General features: G+C 45.6%; 1 protein-coding gene across 5 annotated transcripts in view; it reads right to left on the bottom strand.

Annotated features, from left to right (window-relative positions):
- Window positions 1-516: 516 nt before the first annotated feature.
- PAFAH2 (platelet activating factor acetylhydrolase 2) overlaps window positions 517-20,569 on the bottom strand; it is a 41,112-nt gene continuing 21,059 nt past the window's right edge. For all 5 annotated transcript variants that reach the window (XM_053576784.1, XM_053576786.1, XM_053576782.1 and 2 more), the window contains exons 8-11: window positions 18,891-18,982; window positions 17,298-17,468; window positions 14,287-14,441; window positions 517-2,199 (exon numbers count right to left, since the gene is read on the bottom strand). In XM_053576784.1, coding sequence (XP_053432759.1) covers window positions 2,105-2,199; window positions 14,287-14,441; window positions 17,298-17,468; window positions 18,891-18,982 — 513 coding nt within the window. In that variant the 3' untranslated portion in view covers window positions 517-2,104. The remainder of the gene's footprint in view (window positions 2,200-14,286; window positions 14,442-17,297; window positions 17,469-18,890; window positions 18,983-20,569) is intronic.

The raw sequence follows: 20,569 nt of genomic DNA on the forward strand, positions 1-20,569 counted from the left end.
TCCAGCCTGGGTGACAAAGCCAGACCTTGTCTCAAAAACAAGTAAGTTAAAAATGCCTGCATTATATATGGGGATAAGGTTGAAGCTGAGTCTCACATACTACTGCGGCCAGGACTGGCCCCTCAGCATTTCAAGAAACAGCACAAGGGTGGTACACATTGAGGGTTGGCCTAGGGCTGGTTCTGCAAGTGTTGGGGACTCTGGTCCCCATGTGAGAGTTGGAAGCCCCATTATATATCTGTATATGTTCTCATAAGAGGAAATCCATGATGTGATCCTGAGTAAAAGAGCAAGACAATGACTTCAGGATACACAGCATTTTTAAGCATACACGGTACATTCACAACACTGACCTCACACTAGACCAACAAGCAAGTTTGAATAAATCTCAAAGCACAGAAACCATATGGGCCACTTTCTCTGACCACAAAGCAATTAAACTAGAAGACAATAACTATAAGATAACAAGAAAAGCCTCATGTTTGAAAAGTAGGAAACAGACTCTTAAAAAACCCATGGGTTATACATCCTCATTTAATCCTCGTAACTATTCATAAGGCAGACTCTCATTTTAGAAATGCAGGAACTGAGATTAAAAAGAGAATACAATTTGCTCAAGTTTACCCGGTCAGCAGTGGTGGAGCCAGGACTCAAAACCAGGCTATATAACTCTAGGGCTCCAGGCTTTAATGATACAGGAATCTTTTCTTATGCCACATCTCATGGGAATTCATAGATCTGTCCAAGGTCCACAGCCTCAATTGGATCTGATGTTTCACCTCTTAGAACAACCAGCAGTTGAAAAGTGGAGATCCAGTCCCAGCTTGCGTTGGTGGCTCTGATCTTGGACCTGTGTATTCAGATGCATTTCCCATTTGTTCTTGCCTTCTCTGGGGTCCTCTACTTGGACTGAGGTGAGAAGTCTTGAGCAGTGAGGAGTGCAGTTTCAGGATGATGTTCCTAAAGAACTTTGAACTATATCTCTAGGAAGACTTCCTTCCCAAGTTTTTTTCCACATGGGCCCAAGTGTTAAGTGAACATGGAAAGACAGAAGGAAAAGTCACTTCCAGATGGCTCCCCATCTTGTTCTAATGTAGATTAAATAGAATATTCCAGCGTCACATTAGGCAAACATGAGTATTAACATAATTCACATTATAAATGTAACAGCATGGAAATCCAGTCTGTATCCTGACTTAAATTCAGGGGAAGGGCCTCAGAGTCAGAAAACAACTAGAGCAAGTTGGGAAGTTCCTACTATCTGAGGTAGGAGTCCTAGACCTCTCTGAGGGTATCCTCTTGAGTTTTAATAGACCAAACAACCTCCCTCTTGTGGCAAGGGCCTGTATCAATGGCTATTTGACACTGTTACTCTATCTTCCCCATCTTAACCTACTTGTGTTGCTGCCTGTCAAGATACATTTTTAGTGAAGCCCCAAAGACATCCTAAGGGACCCCTTTGTAGTTCAGCTTCTCCCTCTGTGCTAACAGCCATGCCATCTACCCGCTGTGGACCTACAGGTCTAACTTAGTACTAAGTAGTGCTATGTTTCCTGCAATGGGAAGATTTGAAAATAAATAGGAAATCCGACAATGGTCTGTATCCTAGAGAGCCACCTAAAGTGCTCACATGTCACTGTGTGGCCCTGGGAGGCAGAAGGTTGAGAGGTAGGAAGAGATGGTGCCAGGCTGGATTAGAGTCTCTGAAGGTAGGGATTTTCCCTCTATCCCTTGGTTCCATCTCATCCACTAAACTGGCCTGTATGAGGGAGTTGGCTCACTCCACATGCAGGCTTCACAGTGCCCGGCTCGGACCTGGGTCTCCCCGAGTCCCATCCCACGGCTTTTTCCCCACACCATCGGGGCTCAAGGCCCAGAAAATCAGTTTGCTAATCAGTAAGTGATCCCAGTTCCAACGTGAGTTGAAGATCAACAAGTCCAAGATTGAAGTAGCCAGTCACCCAATCAACAATATGATTATATCCTCTTAATCTGTGAAAAAGTGTCAGGTTGACCACTTCCTGATAGGAGGTTGCAGGTGCCCCAGGGCTGCCCCCAGATGGAGACTCAGCTCAAGTGACGTTTTATAAATGGCCAGTTGTGCCTACAGGCTGGACAGATGGTGTGGGGCCCCTGGGGTGAGTGACGGTCCAATGCCTTCAATGAGATTGTTCCATTGATCATAGTCCTCTTTCAGGTCTGAATGGGAAAAATAAAAGGGAAATTACACAAATTATTGTAAGGTTAGGTCAAAGAACAGCTATCAGGATTTAATGGCTCACCCTACAGCAGCAGTTCTCAAACTGTGGGTCGTGACCCACAGGAACTGTATTAAAGGGCTGCAGCATTACAAAGGTTGAGAACCACTGCCCTAGAGAGAGGAGCACTTGGAATACCAAAAGGCCTGGTTATGATAGTTTTGATGGTGGTGGTAATAATGATAACTACTATTTATCCAGTGTCTTTTTTTTTGAGACAGAATCTCATATGTCTCCCTTAGTAGAGTGCCGTGGCATCACAGCTCACAGAAACCTCTAACTCTTGGGCTTAAGTGATTTTCTTGCCTCAGCCTCCCAAGTAGCTGGGACTACAGGTGCCTGCCACAACACCCAGCTATTTTTTGGTTGTAGTTGTCATTGTTGTTTGGCAGGCCCGGGCCAGATTCGAACTGGTGTATGTGGCTACCGCACTAACGGCTGAGCTACAGGTGCCAAGCCTATCCAAGTCTTTATAAATGACGTAATCCATAACAACTCAACAATAATAACAATAATAGAGGGTAACATTTATTAAAAGAGAATTCTAGGGATTGTGCTAGATACTTTACATGCATGGATTATTTAATTATCACAATATCCCTATAAGCTAAGTACCATCACTAGCCATATATTTTTTTTTGAGACAGAGTCTCACTTATTAACCCTCAGTAGAGTGCCGTAGTGTCACAGCTCACAGCAACCTCCAAATCCTTGGGCCTAGGCGATTCTCTTGCTTCAGCCTCCTGAGTAGCTGGGACTACAGGCACCCGCCACGACGCCCGGCTATTTTTTTGTTGCAGTTTGGCCAGGGCTGGGTTTGAACCCACTACCCTCGGTGTATGGGGCCGGCGCCCTACTCACTGGGCCACAGGCGCCACCCAGGCATATTTTATAGTTGAGGAAACTGAGGCTCAAGGAAGCTACCTGATTTGCCCACGGTCATTACAGCTGGTAGAAGTAAAGACAGGACTCGGCGCCCGTAGCTCAGCGGTTAGGGTGCCGGCCACATGCACCAGGGCTGGTGGGTTCGAACCTGGACCGAGCCTGCTAAACAAACAAATAAACAAACAAAAAATAGCCAGGTGTTGTGGTGGGCGCCTGTAGTCACGGCTACAAGGGAGGCTGAGGCAAGAGACTCACTTAAGCCCAAGAGTTTGAGGTAGCTGTGAGCTGTAACGCCATGGCACTCCACTGAGGGCAACATAGTGAGACTCTGTCTCAAAAAAAAAAAAAGAATTAATGAACATAATTCAAACCCAGGTCAGAAAGGCAGAAAAAATGAAAAGTCCACTTTGAGGCTCAAGGAGGTTGCTAAGAAGAGGACACAGGTCCGGTACCACCTCAGTGAAGGGCAGAAGCAACAGGGTGGCAACATCATGAAGTGTTATGTAAGAGGTGACCCTGGAACCATGGGCAGATGGGTCTGATTACATGGCAAGAACAGGCAGGAAGGTTCCATGCTCTTGGGCCAAGGGAGTAGGACACAGCTAAACAGGCAGATGGTGTCCTTCCTCAGAAGGCAGGGACCATTCTCATTCATCTTTGGATCCCAGTGCCCTGACAAGAACCTGGCATAGAATAAGTACTCAACACATAAGTACTACAGAGTGATTAATTCCAAAAATATTGAACACACTATATTCTTGGAGCTAAAAATAAATCCACAAACAAAACAGAAACCCCCATCTTCATACAACTCATAGTCTAGTGAGCAGAGACAAACAATAAACATAGTAAGTTATATGTATGCATAAGATGTAAAAAGGGGATAAGTGCTAAGGAAAAAGAAATAATAGATAAGGGAAGTGGTGGTGTGGTGGGCAGGTGTGGGGGTGAGGGGAACAAAGGAGGATACAGTGTTTTAACAAGGCCAGTCAGCTGGACAGGGTGGCTCAAACCCATAATCCCAGCACTTTGGGGGGCAGAGGTGGGATGACTACTGAGGCCAGGAGTTCGAGACCATGCTGGGTGACATAGCAAGACTCTGTCTGTACAAACAAATTAAAATTAGCTGGGCATGGTGGTGAACACCTATAGTCTTAGCTGTTCAGGAGGCTGAGGCAGGAGGATCATTTGAGCCCAGGATTTCAAGGATATAGTGAGCTATGATCTAACCAGCCTGGGTGACAGAGCAAGATGCTATCTGTTAAAAAAATAAATTAAGGGTGGTGCCTGTGGCTCAAAGGAGTAGGCGCTGGCCCCATATGCTGGAGATGGCAGGTTCAAACCCAGTCCTGGCCAAAAACTGCAAAAAAAAAAAAAAAAAAAAATGGTGGTCAGGGTGGGCCTCACTGAGGTGAGATTTGACCCAAGACTTGAAGGAGGTGGGAGGGAGCCATGAGACTATGTGGGAAGAATGCTGCAGGCAGAAGCACCCAGGGCACTGGAAGCTCACGTGGTGAGAGTATAGTTAAGTCAAGGGAAAGCAGCGGGAGAGGAGGCTGGGAGGGACTGAAGGGCAACATCACAGGTTTGGCAGGATAACGGAGTCTGGCTTTGACTCTCAAGGAAACTGACAGCCGGTAGAGAATTGTGAGCAGAGGAGTGACAAGATCTGACTTACTTCCTAAAAGGATTATTCCGGCTGCTCTTTTAAGAAAATACTGTTGAAGGAGGGGGGCAGGGTGGCAGTTGAGAGACCAGTTAGTAAACTATTACAGTAATTTGGGTGAGAGATGACTTGGACAGGATGGTAGCTATGGGGGCGGTGACAAATGATTAGAGTCCATATGGTTTTTCCGGGGCAGGGGGGTGGGGGTTGTTTTGTTTTGTTTTTTGACAGTCTTACTTTGTCGCCCAGGCTGGAGTGCATCATACCTCATTGCAACCTCGGGTCCCTGGGCTCAAGTGATCCTTCCTCAGCCTCCCAAGTAGCTAAGACTATAGGCACATATCACTATGCCTGGCTAATTAAAAAAAATTTTTTTTGGCTGGGCATGGTGGCTCATGCCTGTAATCCCAGAACTTTGGGGAGCCGAGGTGGGCAGATTGCCTGAACTCATGAGTGTGAGAACAGCCTGAGCTAGAGCGAGACCCCATCTCTAAAGATAGCCTGGCATTGTGGCAGGTGCCTGTAGTCCCAGCTACTTAGGAGGCGAAGGCAAGAGAATCACTTGAGCCCAAGAGTTTGAGGTTACTGTGAACTATGACACCAGAGCACTCTACCAGGAGCAACAAAGTGAAACTATCTCAAAAAATAAAATAAATACAAAATAAAATAAAATAATAATTTTTTTTTTTTTTGGAAAGATAGAGTCTATGTTGCCTAGGCTGGTCTCAAACTCCTGGCCTCAAGCAATCCTCCTGCCTCAGTCTCCCAAAGTGTTGAGATTACAGGCCTGAGCTACCATGTCCAGCCTTGAATTCCGTATGTATTTGCAGCCAGATGGGCTGGACAGGAGGTGTGAGAGAAGGATGACACAAAGATGGAGACTTTGACCCAAGTAACTGGAAGCATGGAGCTACTGTTAGCCAAGTGGGGAAAAAAATACTTGAAATTGTTTTTTGTCTGAGATGTCTATATTAGATGTCCAAGCAGAGATGCTGAGTAGGTAGGAGAGGGTTATAGAAAGCTGATGTTCAGGGCAGTGCCTGTGGCTCAAGGAGTAGGGCGCCGGTCCCATATGCTGGAGGTGGCGGGTTCAAACCCAGCCCCGGCCAAAAAAAAAAAGAAAGCTGATGTTCATAGGAGAACTCAAACTGAGCTACAAACTGGGGAGCTGTTAGCATGAAAGTGGCATTTAATCCACGATAAGCAGTCCAAGCACTGAGCCCCGGAAGGAGCAAAGTAGACCGAAGAGGAATAGGCCTGGAAACAGGAGAAAAACCACTGTGGTATCTTGAAAGTGAAGATAGGGATTCCAAGAAGACGGTGTTGGCAGATGCTGCTGTGAGTTCCTGGAAGCTGAGAGCCAAGAACTGACTCCGGGAGTTAGTGGTATGAAGGTCCCTGGGGACCCCAGTGATAGGAAGCAGTTTTGATGAAATATTGCAGGGCAAAGGTCTGACTGGAGTGGGATTAAGAGAGAACGGGAAGAAAGGAATTAGAATGAAAAGAGATATTTTTTGAGGAGTTTTGCTGTGCTGGGGAACACGGAAAGAAGGGAACACTGAGGTCAAGAGAGTTTTTTTTCAATATAAAAGAAACTGAGCTCAGGGACTCACACCTGTAATCCCAGCACTTGGGAGGCCAAGGAGGGTGTATTGCCTGAGCTCATGGGTTCGAGACCAACCCAAGCCAGAGTGAGAACCCACCTCAAAAATAGCCAGGTGTTGTGATGGGCGCCTGTAGTCCCAGATACTTGGGAGGCTGAGGCAAGAGGATCACTTGAGCCCAAGAGTTTGAAGTTGCTGTGAGCTAAGATGCCATGGCACTCTGCCAACGGTGACCAAGTGAGACTCTGCCTCAAAAAAAAAAAAAAAAAAAAGACGAGAGAAACTGGCCAGGTGCAGCAGCTCATACCTGGGAAGCCGAGATGGGAGGATCCCTTGAGCTCAGGAGTTTGAGACCAGCTTGAGCAAGAGCGACACTCCCATCTCTACTAAAAATAGAAACATATCAGCCAGGTATGGTTGTGGGCACTATAGTCCTAACTACTCAGGAGGCTGTTGAAGAAAAAATCACTGGCATAATCATCTCAAACAGAGAGAAGGGGATAGAATCTCACGTGCAGAAGTTGGTTGTAATTAGACAACTGAGGAGGGAACCCACGTAACCACGAGCAGGAAGTTGGGGAAATGGTACTGCTGGGAATTTGAGGAAGTGCTGGCAGCTTCCATTTTCTCAGTGAAGTGGGAGGCAAAGTTAATCAGCTGAGAGGATAAGGGAAGAGATGTTAGAGGTTTGAGGAGAAGGTGTGAAACAGTCTTCCAGGAGTCTGGGAGGGAAGGTGAATAGGTGGAAACAGGAGCTGCATGAAGTTAATATGAAGGACACACCAGTCTTAACAGAAGATAATATCCCCTGTATCAACAGAACAGATGCTCTCAGAGGAGCAAGAGGTTTAGCTGAGCCACCTACAGCCTATTTAGTTTCCCATGTGACAATGTATTATGCAGCCACCAATCACAGAAAAACTTTTCTCTGATTTTAAAGCTAATTATGGTTGGGGATGGTGGCTCATGCATGGAATCCCAGCACTTTGGAAGACTGAGGCAGGAGGATGGCTTGAGGCCAAGAGTTCCAGACCAGCCTGGGCAACACAACAAGACCCTTTCTCTACAAAATATATTTTTTTAAAAATTAGCTGATGTGGCTTGGTGCCTGTGGCTCAAGCGGCTAAAGTGCCAGCCACATACACCTGAGCTGGTGGGTTCAAATCCAGCCTGGCCCGCCAAACAACAATGATGGCTGCAACCAAAAAATAGCCGGGCATTGTGGCAGGTGCCTGTAGTCCCAGCTACTTGGGAGGAAGAAGCAGGAGAATCGCTTGAGCCCAGGAGTTGGATGTTGCTGTGAGCTGTGATGCCACAGCACTCTACCCAGGGCAACAGCTTGAGGCTCTGTCTCAAAAAAAAAAAAAAAAAAAAAATTAGCTGATGTAGTGGCATGCACCTGTAGTCCTAGCTACTCAGGAGGCTGAGGCAGGAGGATCACTTTCTCATGCCAAGATTTTCAGTTAAGATTTTCCTGTTTCCTGAACTGCAGCCCGGGAATTCAAGGCTGCAGTGAGCTATGATCCTGCCACTTCACTTCAGCCTGAGTAACAGGGCAAGAGCCTGCCTCTTTTTTTTTTTTTGTAGAGACAGAGTCTCACTGTACTGCCCTTGGTTAGAGTGCCGTGGTGTCACACGGCTCACAGCAACCTCTAACTCTTGGGCTTACGCGATTCTCTTGCCTCAGCCTCCCCAGCAGCTGGGACTACAGGCGCCCGCCACAACGCCCGGCTATTTTTTTGTTGCAGTTTGGCTGGGGATGGGTTTGAACCCGCCACCCTTGGCATATGGGGCCGGTGCCCTACCCACTGAGCCACAGGCACCGCCCTTTTTTTTTTTTTTTTCAGACAGAGTCTGACTATGTCACCCTTGGGAGAGTGCTGTGGCATCATCACAGCTCACAGCAAACTCCAACTCTTGGGACCCACATACACTGGGGCTGGAGCCCTAACCACTAAGCTATGGGCGCCAAGCCTGCCTCTGAAAAAAAAAGCTAGTTAGCCCAGAGCTCTTGCCTTTTCTCAGACTCTCACTTGAATACTGCACGAGCCTCCTGCCTGAGCTGCCTGAGCTCTCTGCCTCTTACTTGCTTTCAAAGGCAGCCAGACTGCAAACTTGAGTCTAATCATGGCGTTTTCCTGCTCAGAACCCACCAAGGTTTCCTCAAGCCTGTGGAATAAAACACAAACTTGCTTTGCAAATACATGGTCTTCTACATATGGTTTGTGCCCATTTTTCTTTCAACAACCTGAACTCCAGATACAAGGTCTGAGAATTTCAAGGTCGTGAACTTGCCACTGTGTGCTGACATTGGCAGCACTGTACAAACTGCTCGGTAAGGTTTCATAACCTTGGTATATCAGTGACTCACAGCTGTATTCATGTCAATGCACGGCCGTGTCTTGTTGAATGGCATTCATTATTGTGGTTGTGTGTTTTTGTGTGCTGTCACAAGAACGTCAGAGCAATGAACAAACACTAAATTTCTTGGCAAGAGTGGAAGTGAAACCTGGGACATGTTAGTCCAAGTTTATGGGGATAATGCCATGAAGAAAACAGCAGTTTAATGTGGATTAAATGGTTTTCTGAGGGGAGAGAAAGCATCACGATGAAGAGAGGTCAGGGTGGCCAGTAATGCACACAACTGACAAAAACACTGCAAAAATTCATCAAATTGTGTGTCAAAATCCTGGGCTGAGTGTGAGAAGCACAGCCGTTCAAGTAAACATTCATAGAAAAACAGGAAAATCTTAACTGAAAATCTTGGCACGAAAAAGTGTATGCAAAAATGGTCCCAAAGGAGCTCACCAATGAACAAAAGCAAAGACGAGTCCAAGTTTGCCAAGAGCTCTTGGAGGCAAGATGATGTCATTACTGGTGATGAAACATAGGTGTGCGAATATGACCCTGAAACAAAGTGTCAAAGTACAGTGTAGAAGTCAGCCCATTCTCCATGACAAAATAATTTCTTAGGCCAGGTGCAGTGGCCTAAGTTTACTATTTAGAAGTGCTGAAAAGTTTGTGTGAAGAAGTTAGACAAGGCCAGGTGAGGTGGCTCACACCTGTAATCCCAGCACTCTGGGAGGCCAAAGCAGGCAGATCACCTGAGCTCACAAGTTTGAGACCAGCCTGAGCTAGACCAAGACCTCATCTCTAAAAACAGCTTAGCGTTGTAGTGGGCGTCTAGAGTCCCAGCTACTCAGGAGGCAGTGGCAAGAGAATTGCTTGAGCCCAAGAGTCTGAGGTTGCTGTGAGCTATTGACACCACAGCAGTCTACTTGGGGTGACAAAGTGAGACTCTGTCTCAAAAAAAAGAAGTTAGACAAATACGACCTGAACTTTTTGTGAACAACTCATGGCTCTTGTATCATAACAGCTCCAGCTCACACAGCACTGTCTGTAAGGGAGTTTTTAGCCAAGAAACAAATAACTATATTGGAACACCCTCCCTACTCACCTGATCTGACCCCTAATGACTTTTTTCTTTAACCAAGGATAAAGGAAATATCAAAAGGAGGAAATTTTAATGACATTCAGGACATCAAGGGTAATGTGACAGCAGCTCTGATGGCCATTCCAGGAAGAGTTTCAGAATTGCTTTGTAGGGTGGACTAGGTGCTGGTGTTGGTGTATACTTCCCAGGGGAGGACTTCAGAGATGGCTGTAGTGATATTCAGCAATGAGGGATGTAGCACTTTTTCTAGGATAAGCTCACAAATTTAACTGTCAGACATCCTATTCTAAATAGTTTCCCAGAACTGACCAGGCCCACTCAAGTCTTTGTGCCTTATGTTCAGAAAAAGCTTGCCCCTTCTCTGTTTGTGAACCCTCCTCATCTTTTCTTGAGACAGTCTTGCTGTGTTTCCCCAGGCTAAAGTACACTGGCATTATCATAGCTCACAGCAACCTCAAATTCCTGGGCTCAAGCAATTCTCCTGCCTCAGACTCCCAAGAAGCTGGACCCACAGGGGTGTACCACTAAACATGGCTTATTTTTCTATTGTTTCTAGAGATAGGGTCTTGCTATGGCTCATGTTGGTCTTGAATGCCTGAGCTTAAGCAGTCCTCTCACCTTGGCCTCTCAGAGTGCTATGATTACAGGTGTGAGCCATTGTACCTGACTATCTGTTAATATTAGAGGCAAGTACTATCCTGGCTCTTCTTACCCTCCTGTCAGAGTGACTGTCTTCAGTGTCTCCCTAAAACTGAGTGCACACTGTGGTCATGTAATCTATCACTGCATTGTCATCAGAGTTGCCAGCAGTATAGTGTAGCTAGTGTAGCAATTAAGCATGTGGCTTTGGAATAAGATAGCCTGGGTTGCATCTTGGGTTTGCTGCTTAATAACCAGATAACCCTGAAAAAATTACTTGAATTTTCTAAGCTCCAATATCCTTATTGGTAAAATGGAGTTAATAGTAAAAGTACCTAGTGGAAAGGGTTGTCTCTGCAATTATATGTGATAATCCACCTAAAACTTAGAGGGCCTAGCATAAACGAAGTCTTCAGTAGTCTAAGTCTTCCAGGTCCTCTTCTGTTAGTCTCTAGCCATCAGTATTTTAGCTCAATAGGCAATGCTGATAAAGAAAGCCCTATTGTGCTATGGTGGGCTCCCCTGTCTTAAACTCTTACATGACAGGGAGCCCAAGAGGAAACAGGGAAAGTGGGTTGAGGACCATGTGGTCAGTTACCACTAAAGTCTTATGACATAGATTCAAACTGGGCTCAGTAGCTCATGCCTGTAATCTGAGCACTCTGGGAGGCCCACGTGGGTGAACTGCCTGAGCTCAGAAGTTTGAGACCAACCTGAGCAAGTGCAAGATCCCATCTCTACTAAAAGTAGAAAAACTAGCTGGGCATTGTGACAGGCACCTGCAGTCCCAGCTACTCAGGAGGCTGAGGTAAGAGGATCACTTGAGCCCAAGAGTTTGAGATTGCTATGAGCTGTGATGGCACAGCACTCTATACCAGCTAGAGTGAAACTCTGTCTCTAAATATATAAATAAATAAAGACATACGTCCATTCTCCTCCTACCAGGGCATTCTACCCAGATCAACAGAGCAAGACCTGTCTCTAAATGAATAAGTAAATAGGGCGGCGCCTATGGCTCAAAGGAGTAGGGCACTGGCCGCATATGCTGAGGTGGCGGGTTCAAACCTAGCCCCAGCCAAAAATAAATAAATAAATAAAGACATAGACATAAAAAAAAAAAAAAGAAATAGGTGCATTTTTCTCCCACCAGGTGAGAAAAAAGTTGCTCTAAGTCCTCTATTAACCCTGAGGTCTCAAAATCCAGGCTGGAATAATCACTCACAATGTGCAAGAAAAATGTAAGTTCAAAAAGTCAATACATTCGTAACAGGACAGACAAGTTTCCAAAACAATCTCGAGCCAGGTGTGCCTGTAGTCCCAGCTACCAGGGAGACTGAGGCAGGAGGAGCTCTTGAACCCAGGAGACTGAAGCTGTAGTGTGTTATGACTGTGCCTGTACCCACTCCAACCTGGGTAACACAGTGAGACCCCATCTTAAAAAACGAAAAAGCAAACTCGATCCAAAACAGATTTTTTTGTATACTTGTGGGGAATGTGAACGTACTCAGGTTATCCAGCTAGAAGTCTAGTGTTCAGAGGACACTGAGACCATCTTGCCATAGCAGGCACTCTATCTAACATGTCGTGTTCGAGTAAGGACAACACACTTTAAAAGAGGCACCAATAAACACTGCATCCAAAGGAAGGGGATAAGAAACGGCAATGTGGGGAACTGAGCAGGGAACAGGTGTACGTGGATAGTTAACTTAAAGAACAGAAAACTCAAGAGAGGACGTAACAGGGAACTTCAAATATCCAGAGAGCTGCCAGGTGCCATCTGAGGTTTCTCTGGGTAGTTCTTGCAGGGGTGGAGAGCTGTGGCCTTCTGAGATCAAGATCATATTTTTTAAGCCCCAAAAGTGGTGAGAAAATCTTCATCTTTCTCTGCTACACCTTTGTCCTTTTTTTTTTGCTGTTTGGCAGGCCTGGGCTGGATTCGAACCTGCCAGTTCTAGTGTATGTGGCTGGCACCCTGGCCTCTGAGCTACTGGCGCCGAGCCTGCTACAACTCTTTCAATGAAAAAATTAATGATGTAAAATTTGGATTCAGTCTAAAGGCCATACTTAAGGACCAGGAAGGACACAGTTTCCTTAAGGCCACAGGTTCCGCACCCCTATGAGAGTTACAAAGTACCAGATCTCACCATTAGGTTAGAGTTAGGTCAAACCTGAGAAATTCAGGCAAGCCTGGCTCTCTTCTGATGGAAATTGCCCCATGGACTGCACCTGCTGAGGATAGTCTCATGCAGACAACAGCATCCTCCTCTTTTCTCACTGGATCAGGAAGGGATATCTGATCAAAAGAGCTCTGGGCCTACGTGGGACAGTGGGATATGATGTGTTTTGGCAGGCAGAGGTGGGCTGGTATAATTGTCTCTCTTGGGAAATATGGTCTAAGAAATCCAAAAAACAAATGGCAATGAGCAAAGGGGGCTGAAGATGAAAAGAAGCCACAAGGTGGAGGGAACAAGCCCTGAGTGGCTCAAGCCAAGTAATGTTATGAGGAAGTAGAAAATGAATAAACAGATGCTATCTGCCAGAGAAGAGACGCAGAGCAGAAAGCAAAACTGAAGAATAGGACAAAGACAGAGATGTGGAGAGACAGAGGGACCGAGCCCACGAGACAGACCGAGAGGCCTGGCACTGTGGCTCACACCTGTAATCCTGGCACTCTGGGAGGCTGAGGCGGGTAGTTTGTATGAGCTCAGGAGTTTGCATGAGACCAGCCTGAGCAAGAGCAAGACCCCATCTCTACTAAAAACAGAATACTAGTGTCCTGCTGGGTACCTGTCGTCCCAGCTACACGGGAGGCTGAGGCAAGAGAATCTCTTGAGCCCAAGAGTTTGAGGTTGCTGTGAGCTATGATGCCACAGCACTCTACCAAGGGCAACAAAGTGAGACTTTGTCTCAAAATAAATAAATAAAATAAAATTTAAAAAATAAGACAGACTGACAGGTCAGCGGTGAAAGCCCCTGATTCTTATAACTGCACATCTCCTCTCGTCCAGGTATATGCTAGAAACAAATACCCCCTTTCTCTTGGGGCAAATTCACGAGGCTCCAATCTTTAGAACCCCAAAGCTTAACTAGAATATCACTTTTTTTTTTTTTTTTTTTAGATGGGGATTTCATTATATTGCTTAAGCTGGTCTCTAACTTCTGGTCTCCAGAGATGCTCCTACTTCAGCCTCCCGAGCAGCTAGGATTACAGGTGTGTGCTATTGTGCCCACCTGACAGAATGTCAGTTCTTAAAACCATCCACATTTCCAGTGGTAGAGTGGGCCTGATCATGTGGCAGGGAAGAAGGACAACTCTTTTGAGTGGAGGCTGGGCCAGGGACCTCTGGACACTTTGCCCATTAGCTTGTCCCTGTGATTTATGTTAATCATAATCCTTCTACACTTTTGTTTCTTTAAAACACTTCCATAAATTTTAGCTCAGTATCATCATAACTGCCCCCACAATGCAGATGAGTGATAAGGGGTTTGAATTGGGACAGAGATGATGACATAGAGAGAGGTCAATGTTCCATTTACAGTGTAGAAACCAAGGTTTAGAGAGGTTAAATGACTAGGCCAGGGTCATTCTGCTGCTAAGACAGAGTCAGGATCTTCACACTTTCAGTCAAATGTTTTTTTTTCCCTGTAATTCTATGTAACTCTCTCCTCTAAGGTTTTCCATTTGTTTTAAGTCCTGGGTTCCAAACCTGTAGACCACTGTGCTGCAGGGAAGTCTAAGGGACCCCACAGCTGCCCCGTGAGCTCCAGCTCCCCGCTTACCCAGGTGTTTCTGCAGGAAGGCCAACATGGCCCGCACCACGACCTCCTGCCCTGCGTAGGGGTCTAGGCTCCCACGGGTCTGAGTGGAGAAGAATTTACCAATCAAGTTGCCCGTCACAAAAGTAAAATCAGTTTGACTCCGATGAACAGAACCACTAGAGAAAAAGAAAAATAATTGGTTGGGTCTAGAGGCCAGGGCATACAGGTATTTGTTAAGTACTTACCTACTATGTACATGGTGCTTTCAACCCATTATCACCCTCGATTTTTACAGCAACTTTGTGAGGAAAGTATTTCCCCCTGTGACAGAATCCAGGGAGCGATATGATCTGCCCAAGGTCACAGAGGTATAGAGGATAGAGGGAGGATTTGAACCTGAATGTGCCTGGCTTCAAAGCTAGCTCAAGCCCTAGGCCACAACACTTTGGGGAGAAGGCTGAGCCAGCTGGAGCAAGGGCAAGGTGAGGAGGCAGTGTCTGTAGCACTTGCCATTCTGCGGTTGTTATAACCTGCTATGCCACGGCTTTGACCGAGTGACTTTGAGCTTTTACACAACGTGTTAGCTCCTTCTCCAAAACTGTAGCACAGCATAAACAGGGAAAAGGAATTATTTGCCTTTATTTAAATAATCAGAAAAGGGTAAAAGGGATTTCTGGGTTAGAACTTAAGTATCTTAAGTGTCTTTTGACACTAAGTATATTTAATTCACAAGCGAAAAGCTTACTAGATTCACTCTGGGCTAAATTGCTCATAACTACCCTGTTTCCCCGAAAATAAGACATCCTCCGAAAATAAGACCTACTTACAGGAAAGATAAGACGTCCCCTGAAAATAAGACCTAGCGCATCTTTGGGAGCACATCTTAAAATAAGACACTGTCTTATTTTCGGGGAAACAGGGTATATCTGCTAGTTGACTCAATGAGGGAAAGAAAATTTAAATGCTAACGTATTTGATATCAAGCAGAAAAACTGCCTTTAAAAAAATGCATTATTTGGGCGGCGCCTGTGGCTCAGTCGGTAGGGCGCCGGCCCCATATACCGGGGGTGGCGGGTTCAAACCCGGCCCCCGCCGAACTGCAACAAAAAAATAGCCGGGCGTTGTGGCGGGCGCCTGTAGTCCCAGCTGCTCGGGAGGCTGAGGCAAGAGAATCTCGTAAGCCCAGGAGTTGGAGGTTGCTGTGAGCTGTGTGATGCCACGGCACTCTACCGAGGGCAGTACAGTGAGACTCTGTCTCTACAAAAAAAAAAAAAAAAAAAAAAAAAAATGCATTATTTAAGGCAAATAATGTAGTAGATACTTCAGAATCCAGCAATAAGATGCTGCCAGTGGTTAAATGCCCTTTGTGTGTCCCTTCCTGCCTGGCCTCACCTTCCCTCTCTCCTGAATCTGATGGACCTGGAGAAAGGTCCAAGTCATGCTCTGCTGCCATGAAATCAAAGCAAAAGAGGAGGGAGCAGCCAGGGAAGACAGCCTGGGCCAAGATGAGGGAGGGAACCACCTTCCAGGAGACGCCCAGCATCCCAGGGCTCTGGATTTGTTATTTCAACTACTGGAGTGATTCCAAAGGTCTGGGGCATTCAGTCAACCTGTCATTTTGCTGAAACAGGAACTAGGATACCTGGAGCCTGTATGCTGTGAGGCTCAAGTACAGGATGGGGGCAAGTCTTGGGGTGAGATCTTGGCTCACCACAACCTCCTACATATTGTACATTTATGAAAGTCACTAATAATGGTTTTCTCCATGAAAAATGGCTCCCAAAAGACAACCAACCAATGGTGCTGGTAATGAAAGTGAAGAGAACATGGTTTCTCTTTGATAGAATAGATAGTTTATGGGGGAAAAAGACATATGTTAGAGTGATCTTTGAATTCAGGTATTTATGAAGGTCTCTAAAAATCTATCCAAGGGCTTGGTGCCTGTGGCTCGAGCGGCTAAGGCGCCAGCCCAACCTGAGCTGGTGGGTTTGAATCCAGCCTGGGCCTGCCAAACAACAATAACAACTGCAACCAAAAAATGGTTGGGCATTGTGGCGGGCACCTGTAGTCCCAGCTACTTGGGAGGCGGAGGCAGGAGAATCACTTGAGCCCAGGAGTTGGAGGTTGCTGTGAGCTGTGATGCCACAGCACTCTACCAGGGTGATAGATTAAGGCTCTGTCTCAATAAATAAATAAATAAATAAATAAAAAATAAATAAAAATCTATGCAGAGGGCGATGCCTGTGGCTCAGTGGGTAGGGCACAGGCCCCCTATACCAAGGGTGGCAGGTTCGAACCTGGCCCTGGCCAAACTGCAACAAAAAAATAGCCGGGCGTTGTGGCGGGTGCCTGTAGTCCCAGCTACTTGGGAGGCTGAGGCAAGAGAATCACCTAAGCCCAGGAGTTGGAGGTTGCTGTGAGCTGTGACACCACGGCACTCTACCAAGGGTGATAAAGTGAGACTCTGTCTCTAAAAATAAATAAATAAATAAATAAATAAAAATCTATCCAGTAAATGTCAAAGGTCTATTATATCCACAGCATTCAAAAGACCCAATAAAATTCCCAAGTGAGGTTAGTGATCTCTGACTCCCAGCTAGACTTCTGCTCTTTCGTCTTCAACATGCAATCCTACGATACTCTCTTTCTAGAAAGCACCAGGTCAGTCATGTCATAAAGTCATATAAACTACTGAAGAGGTCACTGCAGGTATAGCTTAGTGGAGAAGAGGCACAGGTAGGAAATTCTAAAGGAATTAAGATTTTGAAATTCGGGAAAGCTCCTGTGGCTCAAGGAGGGCGCCGGTCCCATATGCCGGAGGTGGTGGTTCAAACCTAGCCCCAGCCAAAAAATAAATAAATAAATAAAAATAAAAGGTCTATTAAAAAAAAAAAAAGATTTTGAAATTTGGAAGTATCCGGTTATTCTATTAATGGGTAGAAAGTTCTGAATAATCCAGAAGAAACTAAGGGAGGCACAGCTGAGATGAAACTGGAGAGGACACTGGGAGTGTGACCTTGGGGTTTACTCACAGGACAGTTATGATCCTGGATTGTTCATGCTGGGCACATATCTTCTTCATCAAACTGATACTCTTCACTGTCTGGAATTTCTCAGTATTAATAAAGAACACAGGGCCTCGGGCACTGGAGTAAAAGTCATTTTCCAGAGGAAACATCCAAGCATCTAGAGCCACAGCACACCTGGAATGGGACCAGACATTTGGAACTGCCATGTGGAAACCCAGGCAAGAACAGTTAGTGGGGAAAAGGGCAGAGTTTTTCCCTCTGGGGGTCTAAAGGCTCAGAAAACCAGTTAGGATCTTGGAGAGAGATCACTTTTACATGTTACCAAAGATTCTTCTACATTTTAAACTCCTTTGGAGTAAGGATCAGATCTCCTCCTTCTCCTGGAGCTACCCTCAGGTGACTGACTTAAGTTCCAGATAAGGGCATTTCATTCGTTTAATCATCATTCAGCATTTGCTGAGTACCTACACGTGCTTAGTTAGCCCTGTGCTTCAGATCCAGAAATTAATGACAAGAGTTCTTATTCTCAAGGAGCTTCCAGTCCAGCAGGGAGACAGATTAGATAAGGTAACTAAACAATAAAGTTTAGTGCCCTGATTGCACAGATGCTACGTGAGGTCAGGAAAAGCCTCCTTGCTGCCAAGAGCATAACTATGTTGTAAGGGCAAAACTATGTCGTAAGGGCAAAACTATGGCCCTAAGGTTTAGCCCATTCCCCAACCTCCAAAATGCTTCTCCAGTCTTCTCCATCTCAATAAAGAGCAATCCTTTTCTGCTCAAATAATAGATACATAAATAAAAAAGTTTCCTCCCTCTCCTATCACCAAGTCCTGAAAATCCTACAACATATGCTGACTCCATTCACTTGCCTCCATCCCACTCCCTCCATCTCGATGCAAATCCTTAATCTCTCACCTTGACTCTGAAACAGGTTCCCTCTAACTGGACTCCAGGTTTTCAGTCTTGTCCTGCTACAGTCCATTCCTCACATAGTAGACAGAGGGATCTTTCTAAATGTAAATACTATTGATTTTCCTTTGCTTAGATGGTTTCCCTTCATATTTAGAACAAAATCTAAACTTCCTTACCCCTGGCCAAAAGGCCCTGCAATCTAGCCCTTGCTTCTCCCTCTGATCACATCTTAAGCCCCACCCCACCCGCCCTATGCTCCTCCCACACCAACACAAGTTTCTTGCCACCTCATGTTCTTTCTATGAGCCGGTCCTGCTGGCTGGAATGATTTCCTCCAAGACCTTCACTTGCCTTGCTTCTCTGCCTTTCCAGTCTTGGGTTAGGCCACTTTCTCTGAGAAGTCTCCAGACACTCTAACATATCAGCCTATTTTATTTTTTTCATTTCACTTGGTGATGGGGATTTCATTTTCTACTGGCTTGTGTACTAGTTTGTCTCCTCCCACAATAATGTAATTCCATGAACTCAGAGATCTTGTTCTCTTCTTCACCGCTGAATCCCCAGCCCCTCTCCACCCCCCCCAAAAAAAACAGTGCCTAGAACATGGTACTTGTGTAACAAATACTTGCTGAATGAATGGATGGTGTGTGGGGATAATAGCAGCAGTGGCACCTGGAAACTCACCGAAATTGGGTCTCCTTGGCCAAAGCCAGAATAGCCGTGGCCCCACCAAATGAATGTCCCATCACAGCCACGCGGCTCATGTCAATGCTGCCCTGAGGAAAGTGGAGAACTTAGCCAAGTCAGAAATTCAGGACTGTTTTTTTTTAGAAATTCATGGGGTGGGGGATGCCTGTGGCTCAGTGGGTAGGGCGCTGATCCCATATACCAAGTGTGACGGGTTCAAACCCGACCCCAGCCAGCTAAAACAGCAGTGGCAATTGCAACAAAAATAGTTGGGTGTTGTGGCAGGTGCCTATAGTCCCAGGTACTCGGGAGGCTGAGGCAAGAGAATCACCCTAGCCCAAGAGCTGGAAGTTGCTGTGAGCTGTGATGTCACAGTACTCTACTGAGGGTGACAAAAAAAAAGAAAAAGAAAAAAAAAAGAAATTCATCAGGGGAAGAGGAAGAAATAGTGACTCAACAAGGCCAAAGGCAGAGTAGAGTTCGTGAACCCACTGAAACCATGCTATTAAGGACTTCTTCCCTGTTGGAGAGCAGCCAGTCAGGCAATCCTTACACTCAACAGCCTACTGTAGGCAGGGATTCTGAGAACCATGTTTTTCGTCTTTATTTTTGTAATCTTGGCACCTAATGACACCTGCAAGAGGGTAGACATTCAAATATCTATGAACAAATAAATGGACAGATTAGGCTCACACCCAAAATCTCAGGGCTTTCAGAGGTGGGAGGACTACTTGAGGCCAGGAATTCAATACTAGCCTGTGCTACAATACTGAGACCCCTGTCTCCACAAAAATAAAATAAAATAAATAAATTAACTAATTAATAAATTAGCAGGGCCTGGTGGTATATGCACTGATAGTCCTAGCTACGACTGCACCACTGCACTCCAGCCTGGGCAATAGACCAAGACCCCATCTCTAGTAAAAAGATAGACAGAAAGTGACACTTCAGTCTATGAGCACATTACAAATAAGAGCTATCTCTATCCTCTAGAACCCCTGCCTTATAAATCTGTCCAAGGGGATGACACATGGGCCGAATTGAGGATAGAAAGGGGGAGCTCCTGCTGCCTGTCCACTTTGCTAGGGAGCAAGGACTGCTAGTGTGGAAATGAACTCAGGGTCTACTTCCTCTCTGGGTATCTGTCCCAATTCTCATTCAAAGCCCAGAGAAACAGACAGTGAATCTGCGCACTCTAACACGCTCTTTAAGTATCTATTTCTGGTTGTCCCCAGAAGGCTTCAGGGCTTGGTTATATAAAAAGCCACTGTAGCTGCCTGCTCAGAGGCTAGGGAAATCTCTCCAGCTTTGCTGCCCAGCCTCTGCTCTGAACCCTTTTTCTCTCTGCTCTTTTGTTTCTGTCCCAAGGCTTTATACCTAAATTTTCCTCCTTCACTCAGTAACTTCAGATCAACAACCTGGTTGAATGGCCTCTTCGGCTTTTTTATTTTATAGGTAGCTATGCTCACGTATCTCTAAGATCATAAGTATACAGAGAAGTCTCCCACCTACTCCATTTCTTTTCCACATGATTACCTACTTCCTGCCCCCCCCAAAAGGTAACCGTTTCTTTGATGTCCTGGGAGAGATTGCTTATGCATATATAAACAAACATGAATATGTACTTCCCCTCTTTTGCACAAATAGTTCTGTATCTTACTTTTTAACATAATATC

Source organism: Nycticebus coucang, chromosome 22, assembly GCF_027406575.1.
Source record: "Nycticebus coucang isolate mNycCou1 chromosome 22, mNycCou1.pri, whole genome shotgun sequence".
Classification (NCBI taxonomy): domain Eukaryota; kingdom Metazoa; phylum Chordata; class Mammalia; order Primates; family Lorisidae; genus Nycticebus; species Nycticebus coucang.